This window comes from Ochotona curzoniae, unplaced genomic scaffold (assembly GCF_017591425.1).
Source record: "Ochotona curzoniae isolate NIBS_2020 unplaced genomic scaffold, NIBS_Ocur_1.0 scaffold_3208, whole genome shotgun sequence".
In the NCBI taxonomy this organism is placed as follows: Eukaryota; Metazoa; Chordata; class Mammalia; order Lagomorpha; family Ochotonidae; genus Ochotona; species Ochotona curzoniae.
The window spans coordinates 3,393,169-3,415,600 of record NW_024467106.1 but is presented as its reverse complement, the minus strand read 5'-3'; the positions used below and the strand labels follow the sequence as shown (position 1 = coordinate 3,415,600).

Sequence of the window (22,432 nt, the reverse complement as noted above, 5' to 3'; positions counted from 1 at the left end):
ATCCCTGATGTTTGTTGGTGGGTTGGGATTGTGCTTTGCTGTGTTTGGGTAGTGTAAGATTTGAGGGTCTAAAGGTTACCTGACCAGCAAGTAGTGGAACCCACTTCCGGCCCCGTGCCCTCTGGCTCTGTACAGCGTTTCTTACCGTTGTAATTTCACCTTTACAGATGAAAACACTGAGATCCCGTCAGATCTCCACCTTAAGATTTAACATTCTAGGTGGTTTGCCTCAGACTTGAGTTGCTGCCAGCTGTTAACTGTAGAAGCCACTGGTGCTTTAGAAACTTGTCCCCACTCCCAAAGAGTTGGCAGTGTTGCTGGCATTTAGTGGTTTGAAGCCAGGAATGCTGCAAAACAGCCCTTAAAATGTACAAGCTCTTCCCACAACAAAAGGTTATTTAATGCTGAAATGTCAGTATTGCCAGGACTGGGTAACTCTGATATAAGCCAGTGTTCTGCTTTAGCTGAATGGAATTATTCAGTATTGCCTTAAAACTTACCCATTTAGAGAGTTCCTTTTTAAGACTAAATACATACTGTAGTTTGATTTAGGGGGAAAAAACAATAAACAAAAAAAATTACATGATGATAAAGGATTTTTAACATTTTATTTCTTTATTGTTATTTATTTGAGAGATGGAGAAGAATCTTCCCTTTGCTGTTCCCTTGTCAGATACTCTTATTTTTTAAAGGCAAGGCAGTGTGGAGTGAGAACTCTTGTTGTATCCATGTTTCACCTGCTGAATAGCCAGGCCAAAGCCAGGAGCCTCGAGCTGCAGCCAGGTCTCCCACATGGAGAGTAAGGGCCCACATACTTGGTTCCCTCACTGCTCCCCGGGCTCATTAGCCAGTAACTAGATTGGAAGCAGAAGGTCCAGGACTTGAGCCCGTCCCCTGATGGGGATGCTGACAGTGCAGGTAGCACTGGGCTAAGCTCCACCACATGCCTTCCTCTCAGAGCCTCTTAGCAGCCAGAACTGCACTGCACAGAGCTAGGCACCTCGAGCTCAAGCTGAGTCTCACACAGGTGGCAGGCCCTACGTACCTGAACCATCACAGGCTGTCTCCCAGGGCGGATGTTAGCAAGAAAGCTGGAATTGGGAGTGGAGCGGGAACTCGAACGGGCACTGACATCCCAAGTGGTCGCTTCATTTTTTTTTTTTTCCGTAAGATCTATTTATTTTGATTGAGAAGATGGATGTACAGAGAGGAGATGCAGAAAAATCTTCATTCTGCTGATTCATTCCCCAAATGGCTGCAATAACCAGAGCTCAGCCAATCAGGAGCCAAGAGCTTCTTCCAGGTCTCCCACACAGGTGCAGGGTCCCAAGGCTTTAAGCCGTCCTCGACTGCTTTCCCAGGCCACAAGCAGGGAGCTGGATGGGAAGAGGGGCTGCCGGGATGCATACCGGGCCCACCTGGGATGCCAGTTCTTGAAGGTAGAGGATTAATTAATTGAGCCATTGCACTTCTCCCTTCCTCAACCATAAGTGCTGTATTAAACTCTGATGAGCCAAAAACCTAAGGCAAATCAAGATTTGTAAGCAAAGTTAAAACACCTATTAAGGCACCTGAGAAATGGACGCTGAAGAGCAGAAAAAGAAAGCTTTTTAAGATCCCCTTGAGGTTTCTGAACATGCAGTTCCTTGTCGCACTCTTTAAATAGTACTGGAATCAAACAGAATATCGGCCTTCTGCTCAACATGCCAAAAAATGAGCTTTTTGAATTGGTCTTTTGTAAACTTAGGCTAAGGATTGTTCCATTCCCAGTAAGAGGGGGTATGACCTCCATTTCCATTTGCAAGCAATAGTAAGAATCTCTGAATGTGAAAAACGAAGTATGTCCACTTGTGGGCCGGAGTTCCCCTGTTGCCTCCGTGCAGGGGTGAGAGCTGGCCCGGGTGCGCCATGCTGCAGGGGTGCGGCTCTCCCCGTGCCCGAGGACACGGTGAGGCGAGCCAGGGAAGCTGTGTGTGGGTCTGCTTAGGGTTTGTTTTTATTTTTTTTTCCCAAAAAACCTTTTTTTTTTTTTTAAGATTTATTTATTAGAAAGCCAGAGACAGAAAGATCTTCCATCCGCTGATTCACTCCCCAAGTGGCTGCAACAGTCAGAACTGAGCCAATCTGAAGCCAGGAGCCCCTTCCGGGTCCCCCATGTGGGTACAAGGTCCCAAGGCTTTGGACCATCCTTGACTACTTTCCCAGGACACAAGCAGGGAACTGGGGCAGCTGGAATTAGAAATGGCACCCTTATAGGATCCCAGCGCGTGCAAGGCGAGGACCTTAGCCGCTAGGCTACTGCGTGGGGCCCTGGTCTGCTTAATTGTTAAAGATTTATTTTTATTATTTTTTCATTGGAAAGGCGGATATACAGAGAGGAGAGACAGAGAGGAAGATCTTCCGTCCGATGATTCACTCCCCAAGTGAGCGCAACGGGCCGATACTATGCCGGTCCGAAGACAGGAGCCTCTTCCGGGTCTCCCACGCGGGTGCAGGTTCCCAAAGCCTTGGGCCGTCCTCGACTGCTTTCCCAGGCCACAAGCAGGGAGCTGGAAGAGAAGCGGGGCTGCCGGGATTAGAACCGGCGCCCATATGGGATCCTGGGGGTGCAAGGCGAGGACCTTTAACCACTTGCGCCACCGCGCCGGGCCCCTGCTTAATTGTTAATCACACAGGATAGTCGTGTCTTTTGAAATACAGTCTAAACTTAAAATACCAGGAAGTAAACAGTGACTTAGTGTTGTTGTTGTAGACTTCTTGACATCTGCTTTCTTGCCCAAGCTTGGCTTTCTGCACGTTGCTCTCTCTGTCCGCCTCACGTAAACGGTGAGCGTGTTTTGAGCAGAGTGTTAGTGTATTGCAGACACCTTGTATCTGCCCAGCACCTAGCACAGATCCTAGCATGGAGTGAGCCCGTGGGCGAGAACAGCGCGCGTGGCCATGTCCTGAGTCCGAGGGCTTCGATCCTTGTGATCCTGCTGCCCTTCACCAGGACAAGCCAGCCCCGTGGCTTTGCAGAAACTCCATTAACGTGATGGAGTAAGCAGGTTGCTGCAGAGCTGTCTCTTGCAGTCTGCCTGGGTTCAAAACCTGGTTATTCATTTAAATGTGGCTAGATGTTTTATTTTTGCTGATATTCATGTGGTTTTTTTCTCTGTTGTATCCAAATAGCTGTTAGTACTTTGACTGAATCAACCTTAAAGAACGTCCCCCAGGTGGTGAATGTGCAGGAGTTGAAGAGCAACCCTCCAGCCTCCTCCCCAGCCGTCGGGTAGGTCCCACCTTCGTGTGTGTGTGTGTGTGTGTGTGTGTGTGTGTGTGTGTGTGTGTGTGTAAGCTAGTGTTACACGCACGGCCTCTGGGGAGCATCATGTGGCCGTCAGAGTGTGGCTACTTTTGCTCACGAATCTCGAAATGGCTCGGCTGGCTTCCGTCACTGCACACACACTGAGTTTTCAGGAGACTGTCCTTTCCTTGAGCCAGGAATGGCTGGCTCCTAGGCTGTGCACTCTGCCGTGATGACACACACTCAGTTTGCTGCTTGGTGGGCTCAGGTCTGCATGTGGTACTCGGCAGGCTAGTGAGCCAAGGAAGGAGTTGCATCTTAATTGTTTGATAATCGATTTATTTAAGGCTCTGAATTCCAGATTCGATTCTTCAGGACTAAGCAGACTGTTGCTTCTGAGAACTGGTGATCCAGAGGTTGACAGTCTGCCCTGCCACAACCTCTGATCTTCCATCTTCTCTGCTCACAGCCCTCCAGCCCCACTCCATGCCAGCCTTTGAGCAGTGGGGCATGGCTGCTGGCCTGCAGTGCTCTGGATAGGTTGCAGCCACAGTCTCTACGTCTTTTGACCTGGTAGTGGTAGAGGGAAGATCGGAGAGACATCTTTCCAGTTTCAGTGTGGGAATTGGGAAGATCAGTGCCAGCTTGGGGCATTAGGGTCTGGTGCCCATGCTGAGCCCAGCACAGACACTCACTCCTCGCTGCCCTGCTGAGGAGTTCTGCACCCTGCTTGGTGGGTACGCGGCTGGTGGCCCTGCCTCATCACCCCATTGGCCTTCTCTGTTGGTCTGTTTGTCAGCGCTGCCTGTTCGAGCCATGTTCCGGGGAACTCAGGGCCACACTAACAGACATAAATGAGCCTGCTCGCTCGCCTTTGGGGTGCTGTTTAGGTCAAGGGTTATTAGTGATTATTGCAAACTTCCCAAGGGAAAGAGCTGGGCATTGGAGGTCGAGAATTACAGCCAGTTTCCTAGCAGAGAAGGCCGAAAAAGCCGCTGATTAGAGTCGAACCTAGGAGAGTGAACTAACACGAGGTGAAGGGTGGATGGTCTGGTGTCAGAGATTTTCATCAACACTTGTATGAAATATCTCGTGGAGACTTTACTTTTTGTCAAGGTTTGACCTCATGATTTAGCTGAGGTGATCTTTCATAAAGGATTTGTTGGGAGTATGTTGTTTACTTGTTAAAAAAAAAATAGACACAGAAGGTAGAAAAGAACCTTGAAGAAAGGTTTCCATTCCCCAGAATTGACCTCCAGTCTAATGTTCAACACGATAGCCAAGATGCAGTTTCTTTTTAGTAAAGCCGTGCTCTGACTTCACTTACACGTATTAATAGTATTTGCTGCTACCTCCCAAGGAAGCAAATGAGAAGGGACTGTGGTCATTGTAAAATGATACTTTCAGGTTCTTTTCAGCATAGTTTCCTAGAATATATTTTAAGTATTTAACTTTGCATTTGACTGTCTCTGAGCCACAAAATTAGAGAGACAGAGAGGTCTTCCATCTGCTGTTTTATTCTCCAGATGCCTCAATGGTCAGAGCTGAACCAAACCACCATCTGGAATGTCCTCCAAGCCCTCCTTGTGGGTGCAGGAGCCAAAGCCACACGCTGTTCTCCCAGGCTGTTCCTGGGGTGCTGGCTGGGCAGTGGAGCAGCCCGGACTCCGACTGGTGCTCCGTGTGATGCCAGGATCCCAAACAGCATGTCTCACTGAGGAGTCTCAGTGGGTGCGGCTCGCGTACTTATTCGTTAACCACTCGTATATAATTGCTGTTTGCAGGGTTTTTTCTTTTTGATACATATTGCAGAGAATTCTGCATTTACAGCTTAATCGTAAACCTTAATTCTTTTCTTTTTTCTATATCACTAAAAATCCTTACAGAATTTTTTTTTTATATTCACTGTGGTTCTTTTCAAAGCTCTTAATGGAAATTTCAGCTTAGTTACTTAGTGTCTAGACATGAATTCCAGGACTGTAGCTTGATTTAGCAGAATCTTGGATAATGTTGTAGATACTGTTTGAATCTTCCAGAACGCTCGCCAGCGGTCCTCTCCCCGGAGGCTGGTGACAGGTGGAGCCCGCAGCCCGCAGCCCGCTCCCCGCTCTCCTGGCTTTGCCCTCCGCTCAGTTCCTTGTTTTCTCAGTTACTCCTGAGAAGCTCTTCTGTCTCACCTGTGCAGTCTTATTCTTTAAATAATTAACTGTAGTGACTTCGTTGAGATTTGATCTTTCGTATGTGAATATAAAAGGTTTCTTCCCGCTTGGCAGACTGTCCAAGGGCGTCTGTGCTCTCTCAGCCGACGTAAGCCTGGCGAGGTCTGTGACTCAGCGGAGGATCCCTCTGCGTCTGCAGGGATTGTCTTCTACGAGATATGAGCCTGTCTTTGTCTTTCCTCTTCTGAGTTAGTAAAATATTACCTCTCCCTAAGTCTAGATGGAGATCCAAAACAATAAAGTAGACCTTAATGCTGGATCCGAACAGCTTTAGGCTGGGGTAGATGCTGTGATTCAGAAATGGCTCCTGGAAGCTGAGAACTGCTGTCTGTGACTGCGTTCTTGTATTATTATGATGAGTGTTGTTTTAACACCTGACGTGATCTAGCCCCCTCCTCTGTACAATAGCCACTCCCTGCCTGCACCGTAGCACAGAACGGTGAGCTCTGGAGCAGGTGTGGGCTGGCGGCAGAGCGGGGCACTGACGCCCTTGGGCTCAGAGGAGAGTCGCTCTGAGAAGGCGAGACCTCTTTGGTGGCACCTGCATGTCCGAGGGACAGCAGGTTGGATGGATCCGTAGATCCTGTTGCACGTCGTCTCAGGCTTGGATTCTTCCCAGGGTTTAGGGTAAGGGAAAAAGGTGCGGGCGGAGTGGGGACAACACAACTTGTTCTAAGTAACTACAAATTTTTTTGTTAGGATTGCTGAAAGATCTTGAGCTTTGGGATCACTGTTATGAACTTTAGTGCCAGAAATCCAAGTACACTTAAAAGTGTATTTGTGAATGAAAAAATGTCAGATGAATTTGGTTGGTTTTTAGACAGCAGACGAACCCCAGGGCGGTGTGCGTTTGTCTTCATGCCTGTCTCGACATGTGCTCTGTGTTCCAGCTCCTCGGTGCCGCACTCTGCCGGCAGAGCACCTCACCCCGGCTTAACCCCAGTGGCTGCCAACCAGGCCAAGCAGGTAACAAACCTTGGCAGTCTTCTTGAGTGAAGGCTGGCCTCTTCTGAGCATGGTTCTTATTAAAAGCCGCACTGCTGATGGTGATGTCCTGTGATTGGGTCCCCAGGGTTATGTCAGCCTTGCACGGGTGATTCTAATGCTGTGTTTGAAGTGTTGTGGTTTGATTCTGCTCTGTCGATATGGTCACAGTTAACCTTTAACAGCCACCGTGTGCAAGAGGCAGGACGATTCTTTAGGTATCTCACTGACATACGCACGCCCAGATGACTAGTGCAGGCTCATGCCGCAGGTGGATGCTGGGACTGAATGGGGGACTCCAGCCTCCAGCTCATTGCTGGCCAAGCACTGAGTAGTCTGTCTTGCATTCTTGCACAGTCTCTGTTTTCAGGGTCCATGTTTTCAGTAATATGCCTACCTTCAGGTTCTTGCCTGATAGACATTGTCAGTTAAAAATAGGTTCTGTTGGGCCCAGTATGGTAGCCTGGTAGCTAGAGTCCTCATCTTGCATACGCCAGGTTCCCATGTATGGGCTCCAGTTCATGTCCTGGCTACTCTACTTCCTGCCCAGCTGCATGTTTCTGGCCTGGGAAAGCAGTTGAGGATGGCCCAAGGCCTTGGGACCCTGCACTCACATGGGAGACCCAGAGGAAGCTTCTTGCTCCTGGCTTCCGATCAGCTCAGCTCTGGACATTGCAGCTACTTGAAAAGTGAACCAGCAGATGGAAGATTTTTCTGTCTCTCCTTTTAACTGTAAATCTGACTTCCAATAAGATAAATATATAAATAAATCTTTTTTTCAGTTATATTGTAAGCATTTGATCCAGAAGAGATGCCTAGAAGGTAGGTGAAGCTGTCCTACTTTTTCTACGATCCTTAGATCTGAGATGAGCGGCTTTAGGTGTGTCAGATCAGCATTTGAACCTCAACATGTCTTTGTTCGTTAGTTTGCCATTTAACATTAAACATTTTCGAAATTTTGTTTTCGCCTTTGTTTGAGAGAGAGGTTGGTCTTCCATCTCTGGTTCACTCAGTCGTTTAGGAATCTGGAGCTCTGTGAGGGTCTCCCACGTGGGTGACGGGGATGCCAGCACTGGAGCCATCCTGCTGCTTCCCAGCGTGTGACCAGAGCACCTGTGCAGGATGTGGGGATCGCCAGCAGTGCGCACCTGCTGCACACGGGCTCACTGCTGACGTTCATCATGCGCATGCGGAAGATCCATGAGTGGCATGAACCGTGACATCTAGCTGGAAGAGTGTTGACTTGGAAATGGGAAATTTGAGGATTTACACTTTAACCAAATTGTAAATTCGTTGGGAGTTGGAGTAATTCATTTAATCAGTAACCTTTCCATGCTGGGCGTGACTGCCTTGGAGCATGCACAGTATTTGGTTCTGTGCTCACATGTGATTTTACACACGGGTGACTTAAATTGAAACTTTTTCCTGATTCAGCTAAATACAAATGCTTAGCCCTACTTACTATGTTTTCAATTTACATTTTACTTGTTGCTTTATTCCATGGGTGGTTAAATTTAACGTGAATTTCCCTGTGTTCTGTTACAGGGGTCTCTGATCAGTTCCCTCAAGCCACCTGGGCCCACACCAGCGGGGTCCAGTCAGGTGTCATCTGGGGGTAAAGCTGCAGGTCAGTTGACATTCTGACTCTAAGGGTGACAGAAGCGCCTCAAAGAGTTTGTGTTCTGGATCCTGGAAACTTAAGCATGAGATCGCTTCTTAAGACCTGCTCATACGAAGAATTTCTAGGAAATAAGCCCTTGAGAAGCTAGGTGGGCTTCTCAAGTTGAACTCGCTATGAGTTCTGTGCTTTCTCTTCCTAAAAGGAGCGGTAGTATTTTCTTCACCTTGCTGGATGCTCAGACTTCGGAAGAGTGGGTCAGGGTGCTGAGCGCTGTATTTCTTATGTCAAAATGAGGATTGGTTCCACAGTAAGCCTTCAAAAGCCAGGACAGCACAGAGAGTGCAACAAATTGGTTACAGTAGCTGCAGCAGAAGCAGGAAGAGCCTTATAAGGTGATTTTGGCTTTGTGTACTTCTCTGACACTTACTCAGGCAGGTTGCTTGGGGGCCACAAGTGTGTTCACCAGGTTCAACCTTGTCCAAGCCAGTGTGAAACAAGGGGATACTTTAGTTTTATTTGAAAACTAGAGAGACGGAGTGAGACAGACCTTTCGTCTGCTAGCTTATTCCCCACATATCCACAACACCTGGGGTTTGGCCAGGTAGGCCAATGCCAAGAACTAGGGTAGCAACGCGCCCATCATTCAACCTCTGCTTGCCACGGTCCACATTACCAGGAAGCTGGAACTGGAAATGAAGCTGGGTCTGAAAACACTCAGATAGGACCTCAAGGTGTCCCAAGCATCAGCTTAACTGTTGCACCTGGATGCTTTTTAAGCTGCATTTCCTATGCGTCTTCCTCAGTATCCCCTTGTTGGGTAGCTCACCTCATTCAGCTTTTATGGCTTGCTGCTCCAGGGGTCTTAAACTGATGGACTCATTCAAGTGAGTCTAGTGTGCTATATGACAGACTGAACTCCTCACGTACACATCCTGCCTGCCATAACCTCAACTCAGAATCAGTCTGTGAAAGACATAGCTTTCTAATCTTAAGGAAAAATGTTCTTCGTATGCAGAAGAAAACCATTACTGTATAAGCTACAGTTGTATTCTCGTGGGGTTACTGTCGAGCTGCGGGCGAGGCCATGGTGCCTCGTAAAGGAGATCTTGTAAGACTTCTCGGCTCGGCCCACAGCTGCAGGTACAAGTTGTTGGTAGTCACAAAATCTTCCTCATCGGTTGAGATTCAAATTAGGAAATGTGACTGTTTCTGGCTGACATTTTTTAAATACTTTTAAAAATTGGTTTAGCTTATTTCAAAGCTCTTACTGGGGAACACTTTGTCACTTTTGAAGTTACTGCTCAAGGAGGCCCAGTGGACAGTACTTCGTGCCTGACTCGAGATGCGTGGTGCAGAATGACCGTGAACTGCTCTCCTTGCTGGCACACACCTGTCTTCCCACCTGCTGGATAGTTCGAGTATAAAGAACTTTTCTTTTGGTTGGAAAACCTTTCTGAAAAAGCCTGTTGGTTTGCCAGAGAAAGCATTTATATTCAGACACCTATGTAGAATACTTATTAATCATGGAAATTCTTTCATTGTTTTCTGTTTATAAAACTACTATATGTGCCCCAAAAGGTGGGTGGGATATAGAACCATAGAAAGTGAAACTTCCCCTGTATATGTCATTTTTCAAAACTAATACTCAATGTTTTGCATGTGCCTCTGCTGTGTTTTGAACTGAGCCAGATCTCCTGTGTATGTGCGTATCTCGTCACGCTTCCAGCCCCGCTGGCGAGTGCCCCGCCATCTCCCAGGCTGTGGCCTTCTGCCGTGCCGACTGACCCTTCCACGGCTCTGCGGATGCACTTTGATGGGAGCTGACCCTCACAGTATCCTGGGAGCTTTGAAAGCAGCTTTACCAGTTTCTGTCCCATATTCATAAAAGAAGAATTGTCGTTAGGTTTTGGTTGGGCTTCATTTGGGCTTTCTAAACTCTGTTTTCCTAATATCCACTCCACTTTTAAGAAGGAGCAGTAGAGCAAATTGAACCCTAAATTGTCAGTCCTTAGAGTGAAATTGAACACATGGAAGATTTGTTTGCTTTTATTTTATAGATTTATTTATTTTTATTGTTAAGTCAAATATACAGAGAGGAAGATCTTCCATCCGCTGGTTCACTCCCCAAGCGGCCACAATGGCCAGAGATGGGCCGAAAAGAAGCCAGGAGCTCTTCTGGGTCTCCCATGCAGGTGCAGGGTCATGGCCTTGGGCTGTCCTCAATGGCTTTCCCGGGCCACAGGCAGGGAGTTGGATGGGAAGTGGAGCAGCTGGGGTACAAACCCGTGCCCATTATGAGATCCTGGGTGTGCAAAGCGAGGACTTTAGCCACTAGGCTACCATGCCAGGCCTGAGGAAAATGAATTTTACCTTGAACATTATGTGCATCTGTGTCTTAACAATCATGTAATTTAATAAAAGTATTTATAAATACATGGTAACTATGGAAAATGTAGAAATGTACAGAGAAGTAGGAGTACAGCTAGTTAGGAGTTTCTGTGCAGCACAAGTTGTAAATAACTGTGAAGCCACATGGTCTACAAATCATGGGGGTTTCTGGTTTACTTTGGTTTTGCTGTCTTACTATAAGCATTTCCTCATGCCGTTAAAGCCTATAACAAATGTTTTAAAGTGTAAGTGTTGACATTTATTGTGATATCTTTTCTGGAAAGGAGAGGTATCATGGAACTCACGTTGGCCCAACAGAGAGCAGGGTCAGTGACATTGCCCTAAATCAGACAGCGTGTTCACTCCCCTTGCTGCCTAAGGTGTGACAAAGTGTGCTTGAATGAAAGTCACAAAATCAATCTGCAGCTCTCAAAAAGCTAGAGAATTACAACCTGCATTAATGTTTCTTACTGACTTTCTGTAATGTTCTTATTTTCTGCCATGACTTCAGGGCCGGGGACAGCCAAGACAGAAACCGCTGTGACTTCCAGCCCGTCTGCTGGTGGACAGTTCAGCAAGTCTTTCTCGTTTGCTCCAGCAGGGTCAGTGGTGAACTTGGTTTTCTTGCAGAACACCAGTGTCTTTATGTGTGCCGTTTCTCAGTCTTGGGATCGGGATGGGTTTATGTGCTTGTGAAACGCGCATGAAATCAGCATCGTTGCCAGTGTCACAGCCCATGACAGTGACAGTGACAGTGACTCAACTTCCCGATGTGAATCTGTTTCTGTTTTGTTTTTCAGCCAGGGTCCTGGGTCTTGGAATATGGGGGTCTCTGCTCAGTTGTGTAATGTGTCTAGTTTGTCATAATATATTTTCATTTAGATATCACTTGGAAACTAGGTGGTAATACATTGATTTCCCTGCATTGAAAATGCAGTGGACTGGCCCTGCACCGTAGCCTAGCGTCTAAAATCCTTGCCTTGCATGTCCAGGATCCCGTTTGACTGCGAGTTCTAATCCCTGCTCCCCATCCAGCTCCCTGCTCTGGCCAGGGAAAGCATTGGAGAGTGGTTCAAAGCATGGGGACCCTGCACCCATGTGGAAGACCTGGAAGAAGCTCTTGGCTCCGGGCTTTGGATAAGCTCGGATCCACCAGTTGCAGCCACTTGGGGAGTGAATCAATGGACAGAAGATCTTTCTCCCTGTCTCTCCTCCTGTCTGTATATCTGACTTTCCAATAAAAAATAAATCTTTTTTTTTTTAAGATTTATTTATTTTTATTACAAAGTCAGATGTACAGAGAGGAGCAGGAGAGACAGAGAGGAAGATCTTCCGTCCGATGATTCACTCCCCAAGTAAGCGCAATGGCTGGTGCTATGCCGATCCAAAGCCTGGAAACCAAGAACTTCTTCCGGTCTCCCACACGGGTGCAGGGTCCCAAAGCTTTGGGCCGTCCTCAACTGCTTTCCCAGGCCACAAGCAGGGAGCTAGATGGGAAGTGGAGCTGCTGGGATTAGAACTGGCGCCCATATGGGATCCCGGCGCGTTCAAGGTGAGGACTTTAGCCGCTAGGCTACACCGCGCCGGCCCCAATAAAATAAATCTTAACAAAAAATACAAGCAATTAATTGGCTGCCATGCCACTGTTTAAAAAAAAATGCAGCAGACTAAGCTAGGAATATCTGATAAGGAGCTGGCACTATGTCATAACCTGTAAAGCCAGTATCCCAGTGGGTGCCACTTCCAATCCCTGCTGCTTATGTGCCCAGGGAAGCAGCAGAAAATGACCCAACTGGTGTCCATTCAGGAGAGCAGACTGGATCGCCCAGCTTTGCCTGGCCCCAGCCCTGGCTGTCGCAGCCGTTTGAGTCAAGAGCAGCTGGTGGAACATCTCTCTGTCCTTCTCTTAGCACACACTCTGTCTGTCTCTGTGTCTTCTCTATCTGTAACTCATACAAAGAAAATACATAAAATGGATGATGGCAGCTATTTAAAATGTGTGTATGCAGATATGAAAGAATCTGTTTCTTTCATTTTCTAAAACATAATGGTGACTTAACACTTTCAAAGTCATTTTCTGAAAATAAAGAACCTCAGCCCAGGGTGAGCTCTCAGCTACCTTTGCTGCTGCTGCTGTCTGGGTCTCTGTGACACCTGTGTGAGTTGCTAAAGTTGTGTCCCTTTGGGGACACGTCTGATTTTGTATAGGTGAGCCTAAACATGTTGGAAGCGGGGCCAGTGCCGTGGAATACCAGGCTAAGCTTTCACCTACAGCTCCTGCATCCCATGTGGGCTCCAGTTTGTGTCCTGGTTGTTCCACTTCTGATCCAGCTCCCTGCCTATGACCTGGGAAAGCGGCAGAGGAAGCATCTGGTTCCCCCAAATGGAGACAATGGCTGGGGCTTAGCTGACTCAAAGCCTAGAAGATCTTTCTCTGTCTCCTTCCCTCCTTCTCTCCTTCCCTCTGCCTTTCAACCAAGAAGAAAACAGCAGAAAATAAAGCCTGCTGAAGAGGTGCACATTTTGTCTAGCACTAAATCTGGTTAGGATGCCCACATCTGACATGGCTCGTGCTCAGTAGCTGAGTTTGCTTCTGTTAACAGTGCTTAGAGACAGTAGAGGTGGCTGAAGGCATTGAATTCCTGCCAGCCAAATAGAAGGCCTGGGCTGAGCTGGCTCCGGGCTTCAGCCCGGCCCTGGCCGTGGGGGCATTTGCAGAGTGAGCCTCTGAAGCAGGTTCATGTCCTTGGGCATGCACCTGCCTGCTCTGTCTCAGCTAAATAAAAGCGCAAGCCTGTCCGAGGATTTTTCACCCTTGAAGGGTTCTGTATTCAGTGTCAATCGAACAAAGGGCTCTTAGGCCGTTTCAGCGTATTAACTCCAGTCTTTCCTATTATTATGCATTTTTTAAAAGATGTATTTATTATCTATTTGAAGATTAGAGTTACAGAGAGGGAGAAGTAGAGATCTTTCGTCTATTGGTTCTCTCCTCCTATGGCTGAAGCTGGGTCTCCCACGTGAGTGCCAGGCCCAGCACTTGGGCCGTCTTTCCTGCTGCTTTCCCAGACACCTGAGCCAGTACCCGTATTATCACATAAATACTCCAACGGAGAGTATTTCAACAAGTCTGAGGTGGTGGGGGAGTCACGCATGTTATGAATCATTGTGATTTATATGTTGCAAAGGTAATTTGGAACAAGAGTAGATGAGTGCCGAAGAAGCTTGTTGCGATACTAGTAATTCTTTATTTCTCTGAAATGGCACTTCATTACTATTTTTAAATTGAGCTGGAAATGTTTGTGTCATTATGTCAGTGGCTCATTCTGTTAGGCACAGATTCTTCCTGAAGGTTGAGACTGTCAACATTGAGGGGAAAAACAGACGTAGAGGCTATGGGTAAAAAATAAATAAACAGGGTATGGGCATTTTGTTTGATATTTACCTTTATTCATTTGGAAAAGAATGAATGAATAGAGAGGGGTTTTCATCCGCAAATTCAGTCCTCGAATGGCTGCGGTGACCAGGGCTGACCAGGTGAGGCCAGAAGCCTCTTCCAGATGGTCCATGATTGGGTCAGGGAGCCAAGGACTTGGGCATCTTCCTGCCTTCCCAGGCTGTCAGCAGAGAGCCAGGTTAGAAGCAGAGCAGCGAGGACGTGAGCCAGCACCCATAGGGAACTCCGGAACTCAGTGCTAGCCCTGCTTTTTGTGTTTGCTTTGATATGATAAAATGTTTAGCACATCTTCTGTATCGTCTGTTCTTTCAAGGATGGCAGTGATGGGCTTAACAATTCTAAATCCTTATATTATGTACTGTGTTTTCTATGGTTTGGACCCTTATAGTTTGAAAATTGTTTCATTCAAAATGTACTGTATGAGCTTTCATCGCAGTGAATAATCTGCTCTAGTTTACACTTGCACTGAATTTTTCCCTTGGCTGCAGTGTCTACTCCCCAAGAGAGGGGCAGTGGTTGCTGTATTCTGTCCAGCTCCTTGGACACGCCCTGTGAGCTCCCCTCAGTGCCGGGCTTCTGCACTCCTTCCCTGGGCAGGCCGTGTGCCGGAGCCACTCATCACCAGCACTGCCGCTCTGCTTGGCCTGCAGTGAGCGCCATGGACAGCCCAGCCATCCTGCCCAGGCCTTCCCTGGCCCTCCTCGGCCGCCATGGCCGCTCGCTGCTACAAGTCATGGAGTAATTTTACTCTGTAAGGACAGTGTTGATGACTGAATTGTGAAGGGGGCTATTGTGCGTTAGGTTTGTTCATTTTTTACTTCTCTTCACTCACTAGGACTGGCTTTAATTTTGGGATAATTACACCAGCACCGTCGTCTAGCTTCACCGCTGCACAAGGTATGTCTGCACGCTGCCTCGCTCCCCGACCCGAGGGCAGGCGATTTCTGCTGCACCGAGTCTCGTGTTGAGATGAAGGAGTTCTGTCGAAATGAAGCCGGGATTTCCCTGTAAAGTCAAGGCAGTGCTTGAACGTTTGTCTGTCCAGTCCCTCTCAGTTTAGGTGGTTACTTTTATCTTTGTTTTGGGTGGTGTGGCAGTGTCTTCTTGAGGTTACTAGGGAGCCGCAGGGCGTCCCCCGCCCGTGAGAACCACGTGGCTTTCTTTAATTCCTTCCAAGAGTTTTGTATTTTCCCCCTTCATGTTACACAGTCTCTTGTGAATTTTCCAATATTATTGAAAATAACACATAAGCAGCATTTGATTACTTCCTGATTTTATCTTACAGATATGTGTTATTTAATCATTTGCAATTGGACATTGAGATTATTTCCAGGTCTTTCTTGTTATATACAATATAGGGACTGCCTTTCTTTTATTCACTCAACACATCTGTTCTAGAGTTCTCATCTAGTTCTGAACGTGTCATTTGCTTTGTATAAAGGGGATCTTCAGACACAGCGTGAGGGCTGGGGCTGGCCGGCTCGCCCGGCGGACTTCTAACCTGCCTTGGGGCGAGCACTCCGAGCTGCCGAGTCCATTCCTTTTGATCCAGAACAGAAATTCCTCAAAGATTTTTTTTCGACATCTGCCCCTTGGATGTTACAAACACTTTCAAGGCCCAGTTTCAGCCCCAGACTCACTTTTTAGGGGTAAAACAAACCAATGAAAGGAAAAAAAAAATGAAAAATGAAATAATTGCCCTGAGTCTTGAGGAAGATTGAGATAGGAGTTAATGCAGTGCTGACTCTGTAATAGCAGTTTAATCAGCAGAAGCAAGGATGGCAGCCCAAGACCACCGCAGGCCAACACGGGGGACACCAAGGGCATCCTGGGAGGCCACGGGGACAGGGACTGCACAGTGGCCCTGAGTTTGCGATGGCCAGACTTCCTAGGGCCATTTGCAGTGGGCTGATTTTAATTTGCAAATAGTAAAGTTTAGTTGCCGTTTCATGTTTACCACCTACAGTCTGACAGCTCTGAGGTAGGTGCTGTTACTTTCTGGACTTTTCCAGAGAGGAAGTGAAGTCCAGCGCAGGAGTCACATCGCCAGCAGGGGCCAGACTCCCCGCCTGGAGACCCCAACCCACGTCCTCACCTGTTAGAGAGGGTGCTTGACAGAGCGTTCATAACCAGCCCGTGGTGCTTTGTAAAGGGAATTGTCTGTGGGTGGACATTTTGCCCACAGCAAAACACAGGAAGCACCTGCAGTTTGAATCAGATGTTAGTGTGCCGGGAGGTCTGGGGAGCAGCGCTGAGCCAAGCCTGTCACCACAGAGGACCTGGTCGGCAGACAGTGGCTTCTCCGTGTCCCTCTTATTCTCAGGATTGCGTTTGTTGTGCTTCAGTGATCCTAAAAGGGAATATTGGGTTCTTTTCTCCTCACTGAGGTGACTCGGAAGAGTGATGGAGTCATTGCGTGTGTCCTCCCAAAGAGAAGCTGTTAGGACAAGCCGTCCCTTACAGACTGTGGCTCAGAGATGCGATCCATGGAGATCCAGTGCTTTGCTGGGTCAGTCTATTTCCTGCTTTTTTTTTTTTTTTTTTCTTGCTAGGAGCAACACCTGCCACCAAAGAGACAGGCCAGCCGGACACATTTTCTTTTAGCGGCGGAGGCAAACCTTTTTATGAAGCCATTCCTGAAAATTCTTCCTCAGCATCCAGCACCCCTGGGGCTGCCAGTTCCTCTGCGGGGGAGTCTGCTCCTGCTGGGAACAGCAGGCCTGGAGCAGCTTCTGGAACTGTTCTTCCTGCCACCTCCAGCAAGCTGGAAACCGCTCCGGCCAAGCTGGGAGAGCTTCTGTGTCCGAGGCCTTCGGCTGGGGAGACTCTGGGGAGCTTCTCCGGGCTGCGGGTGGGCCCGGCAGACGACGCAGCAGAACCAGCCAGTAAGGCTTCCAGCGTGCCCTCGGGCTTCACTCTGAGTGGCCCTGCAGCCCCCGGGAAGCACGTGGGACCCCCGGTGAGCGCCCCTGCGACTGCTCCCACGGCAGCACTGCCGCCAGCTGCGAGCGCAGGCTCTGGCAGTTCCTCGGGTGCTGTGCCCGGCAGCCTCTCCCTGCCCAGCCCAGGAACCTCAGGGGCCATCGGTTTCGGTGGGATTTCTTTCGGTAGTAGCAAAGCCAGCTTTTCCTTTGGAAGCTCACAGACTAGTAGTACAGTGCCCCTGTCTGCCCCCGCGTCCACCACAACCACCTCATCCCTCCCAGCGGCATTCCCGACACTGTCGTTTGGGAGTCTCCTGAGTTCAGCTGGCTCCTCCCTGCCCGCATCTTCCAGCAGAGGTGCGGAGGAGGCCCCGACGGCTGTGGCTCCACCGGAGAGGACAAGCTGTAATGAGGGCTCAGCATCCACAGCCCTGCCTCCAGGGCAGCAGCCGTCAGCCCATCTTCCGCAGGCTCCTCAGCCGACGCCGGACTCTGGGAACAAAGAACCTGCTCTTGTCCAACCGGCAGTCAGCAGCCCCAGCTCCAGTGCCAGCCACATGGCCCCTGCTGCAGAGGCTGCTGCAGCAACCACTGCGGTCCCTGAAGTCAAGACAGAGGTGGCACCCCCCACTTTTTCCTTCTCGGTCCCTGAGCAGACTGCCACCGCAGTCAGCGCGATCCCAGGTACCCCCACCTCCTCCAGCACTGTCCCCAGCAGTGCTCCAGGCCCAGCTACAGAGACAGCTGTGTTTGCGACAGTCACTTCTGGCCCTTCAGTCTTTACTCAGCCACCTGCTGCCAGTTCTAGTTCAGCGTTCAGCCAGCTCGCCAGCAGCACAGCCACTACGCCCTCGGCAGCACCCGTGTTTGGACAGGTGGCGGCCAGCACGGCCCCGGGCCTGTTTGGGCAGCAGACAAGCAGTGTGACCAGCACGGCGACCACTACGCCCCAGGCCAGCAGCTCGGCCTTTGGCAGCCCAGCGTTCGGCGCCTCGGCCCCAGCGGTCTTTGGACAGTCAACATTTGGACAGGCCCCAGCCTTCGGCCAGGCCACGAGCAGCCCCACCAGCAGCTTCTCCTTCAGTCAGCCTGGCTTTAGCTCTGTACCCGCCTTTGGCCAGGCCACATCCTCGGCCCCCACCCCCACCAGTGCCAGTGTCTTCGGCGCCTCCTCCAATACCAGTAGCTCCAGTTCCTTTTCGTTTGGACAGTCTTCTGCCAACGCAGGCCGTGGGCTGTTTGGACAGAGCCCCACTCCCGCTTTTGGACAAAGTCCTGGCTTTGGGCAGGCTGGCTCTGTGTTCGGTAGCACCTCGGCCGCAAGCACCGCAGCCACACCCTCGGGGTTTAGCTTCTGTCAAGCTTCAGGTAAGACATTTGTGGGAGATTTTTGCTTTGACCCCTGTGGGATATTTGAAACCTTTGCAAGAAGCATGTATTACCTTCGTAATTAAAGGGAAAGTAAAAAAATCTGTAGGCTGGCCGCTTGGGTTTGCAGCACGTGGTTTAGGATTCGCTTGGCCATGCAGGCCTGATGTTCCTCCTGGAGCCACAGTCGGAGCTCTCACCAGGTTTCCTGGTGGTACCATCAGTCCGATTCCATGGCAGGGGAGGTGCAAGTGGCTGCAATTTGAGGTCGTGGTGGCTAACTTCATGTCTCATTCAGAAGGTGCTTTTGGGGTCATTGTGTGCAGAGCTTGAAGCCTCAAGGACACTGCTGGGGAGTGAGGTAGCACTCACAGCAAGCCCAGCTAAAGGACACCCCCCATGCCAGCCTGCCGAGGGGGCAGCCACCGGCATTTCAGGAAGCAGGCCTCTGTCTGTTCAGTATTGTGATGTTTTGGTTTTATTTCTAAATTGTGCTGTTTTGAAAGGAAATCCATCACTGTTGTGCATTTGATTTAGCGCCTACTTTTAAGTGTTGACAGGCTGCCCAAGATGCTATCCTACTCTGCTGCTTGTCTTGTTGGAAGCAGCTCTTCGGGTTCCCAGAGAGACCCAGTCAGGGCCACACCCACAAGTACACATTCGAGTCTCTGATCTTTTCGAAGTGGCCAGTAATTTGTTAGACAGGATTGCTTTGCCTCCCAAGTGCAGCTCTCGGGTCGCGGTAGCAGCAGACACGCACAGGTGAGATGTGGGAAGGCCTTGGAGTGCCTTGGAGTGGGAAGGCTGGGCCAGAGTGCAGGGAGGGACAGGTGAGAACGAGCAGAGACAAGACCAGGGAGCTGACATGACTTCATCTGTTCTGAAGTCAGACGGTGTCGGGAAGATTCTGCTGGGCAGACTGCGTGAGGACCCTGAGCTGTCCTCCTGCTCCCGGGCTCACCTGCCGGATCAGTGCAACACACAACAATGGGACTCAGGCTTTCCTGCCTCTTATTGTGCCCTTTGCTTACGATGTGTAGTTTTGTTTTAAGATTTGTTTATTGAAAAGGCAGATTTACAGAGGAGAGATAGAAAGATCTTCCCTCTACTGGTCCACTCCCCATATGGCAACAACGGCTGGAGATGAGCTGATCTGAAGCCAGTAGCTTCTTCCTTGTCTCCCACACAGGCATAGGTCCTAAGGACTTGGGCTGTCCACTGCTTTCCCAGGCCACAAGCAGGGAGCTGGATGGGAAGTGGAGCGGCCGGGACGCAAGCTATCTCCTATGTGGGATCCTAGTGCTTGGAGGTGGAGAATTAGCCAGTGAAGCCATCATGTTGGCCCCACAACCTGATGTGTCCATGTTGAGCCGTCTGGATGGAGGATAAACTGCCCTGGGAATCAGGCAAGCCTGGAAATAGAAATGTGGCTGGCCTTCTGTATCTGGGCTAGTCATCCATGGTTTCAACCAACCATGGACCAAAAATACATTAAAACAGCAAGAGCTAGAAGTCCTTGCCTTGCACCCCATATGGGACTCCGGGACCCCGTATGGGCGCCAGTTCCTGTTCTGGTGCCCTGCTTCCCATCTAGCTCCCTGCTTATGGCCTGGGAAAGTGGTCGATGATGGCCCAAAGCCTTGGGACGCTGCACCTGCTTGGGAGACTCGGCAGAGGACTCAGCTCTGGCTGGTGCAGACTCTTGGGGAGTGAATCAGCAGAAGGAAGGGCTATCTCTTTCCTCTCTGTATATCTGACCTTCCAGTTAAAAATAAATAAATAAATAAAAACAGCAACAACAAAGTGTGTAGGCACTGAACTAGTACTGACTTTTTTCTTGCTGTTATTCCCTATACAATCCAGTGTTGGATGTCTCTCTCTCCCCCTTTCGAGAGGCACCCCACCTCCCGGTTTTCTCTCCGGAGGTGCTTCCCCCTTCCCTGCTCACCTGGTCCATTTGCAAATAAATTTTTCTGTCTGCAACAGAAAAAAAAAAATCCAGTATTAATACCTACTTGTGTTGTGTTAGATATTATTATAAATGATGGGGATATGACTTAAAAGTGTTCGGGAAGATGTGTAGTTTATATGTACACAGCACACCATTTTGTAGGAGGGCCTGGGCATGGCCCGGCTGGGGGATCTGCAAGGACTCCTGGAGCCCGTCCCCTGTGGCCAAGGAGCGGCGGTTCTCATAGGAAGGTTGTGGGCAGTTGCAATCTAGGGAAAAGCCAGCACTCGGGCTCTGGTGGGAGAGAAAGACCAAATCCGTGAGACTGAAATTTGTATTATTTAAAATAGTAGCAATAAAGAAAACTGTAGAGCATTTGCTCAGGAATTTCTTCCATTTCCTAGATAAGGAAATATTTTATTCGTTAGTTCAACTGAATGCCATTGAAGACAAGACTGCCACTTTGCTACTGTAAAGAAATTATTCAAAGTGACCTTTCTTCTTCTTCATCTTCTTTTTCTTTTTTTCTTTTTTTTTTTTTTTTTTTTTTTTTTTTTTTTTTTTTAGGTTTTGGGACTAGCAGTACTGGTTCTGTGTTTGGTCAGGCACCCAGTACTGGTGGAACAGTGTTTGGCCAGGTAAGTACTCATGTCAACATGCATGAAAGCCGTGCACTTGCCCCGTGTGGTCTGACGGTCTGTGTTGTGCGAGCGCACCGGGCAAGCACAGCCGGGCTGTTCAGCAGAGAGACCCAGTGTGTGATGGCAGAGCACCGCCAGACACTTGGAAAGCGTGTTGCCTGGTTTCCATGAATCTTTGCTAAGAGTTGGCAGGATATGGGAATCAGGCAAGCCTGGAAATAGAAATGTGGCTGGCCTTCTGTATCTGGGCTAGTCATCCATGGTTTCAACCAACCATGGACCAAAAATACATTAAAACAGCAAGAGCTAGAAGTCCTTGCCTTGCACCCCATATGGGACTATGCACCCCATATGATCCATGGTCTCTGGTCGCCCCCAGCCTTGTGTGGTTTGGTTTGGTTTAGCAAGAATAGATTTTACATTTTTAAATGGTGCTTTGAATAAAAGAAAATGCCCCAGAGCCCATACATGCTAAGCTCCTGTAGTTTAGATCTTCCTAAGGGTGAACTGAGTTGGTCCGCACTTTTTTTTCCCCCTTTTTAAAAGACTTTATTTATTTATTTATTTATTTATTTATTTTTACTTGAGAGTGAGTTAGCGAGATCTTCTGTCTGCTGGCCGAGCATCCTCTACTCTCGTAGGCCACCTGCAGGGGCTGAATCGGAAGTGGGGCAGCCAGAATTAGAATCAGAATCCATGTGATTAGCGCACTACACCACTGTAGCAGCTGCACGTTGCTCCACTTTGTACAGCTGGGAGCTATCTGTACCGAGTTTAGCTTTAGGGTGGCTGTACAGATTAATTAAAACCGTTGTTGAAGGTGGCTTCATGTACTATACCACAGCACCAGGCCTAAAGAAATAAGATGTTCAAACTTGAAAACACCAGTGAGAAATAGGGAATTATGCAAAGTACTATATAGCAGCTCTATAAAAACCAAAACAGAATTTTTAGAAAGATGGACTAATGGACATGTAGGGCTGAATGGATCTGTTTAACATCAGTTTGGTGATAAGAGCTGTAGTAAACTCCAGGATTGGAGTCAGAGCGTGTTTGAGGCTTTGACAGGCCTGTTCTTGTTGCAGCTGTTCAGCTCTGCCATGTAACAGAGGTGCCTGTGAGCAACACACAGATGTGTGTGCGTGACCATGTTCCGGTAAAACTATCCACTTACAAAAATAGACAGTAAACTGGACTTGGCCCATGAGCTACTACCCGAGTAGTTTAGCGACCCTTTAACTAGAAGGTGGATTGGAGCCGGAGTCTGTAGGAGGGGAGGTGCTGTGGAGATCAGGATGGTCGCTGCATGGGACCTCTGCGTCCTGTGTCAGTGTCCTCGAGTCCATCATCTTGTGAACGCATGCTGGCAGGCAACAGGTGGTGGCTTAGGTGCCTGGGTCCGTGCCACCAGGTAAGAGCCCTGGAGGAGACCCAGGAGAAGGAAGACTGATGGGTAATGGTCGTGCAGAAATTGGAAAGCACACGAGGTGCGAAGCACATGCGTGTGGTCGGGTTTGAGGTGTGTCCTAGCGAAGCTGCAGGGCAGGGACAGAAGGTGCTGAAAGCAGCAGGAAAGAGCCTGCCAGGCACCAGCTG

General features: G+C 48.9%; 1 protein-coding gene across 3 annotated transcripts in view; it reads left to right on the top strand.

Annotated features, from left to right (window-relative positions):
• Window positions 1–22,432, top strand: part of NUP214 (nucleoporin 214) — a 73,912-nt gene that overhangs the window by 34,350 nt on the left and 17,130 nt on the right. For all 3 annotated transcript variants that reach the window (XM_040963840.1, XM_040963839.1, XM_040963838.1), the window contains exons 24-30: window positions 3,172–3,271; window positions 6,396–6,471; window positions 8,035–8,116; window positions 11,010–11,100; window positions 14,788–14,849; window positions 16,505–18,244; window positions 20,763–20,833. In XM_040963840.1, coding sequence (XP_040819774.1) covers window positions 3,172–3,271; window positions 6,396–6,471; window positions 8,035–8,116; window positions 11,010–11,100; window positions 14,788–14,849; window positions 16,505–18,244; window positions 20,763–20,833 — 2,222 coding nt within the window. The remainder of the gene's footprint in view (window positions 1–3,171; window positions 3,272–6,395; window positions 6,472–8,034; window positions 8,117–11,009; window positions 11,101–14,787; window positions 14,850–16,504; window positions 18,245–20,762; window positions 20,834–22,432) is intronic.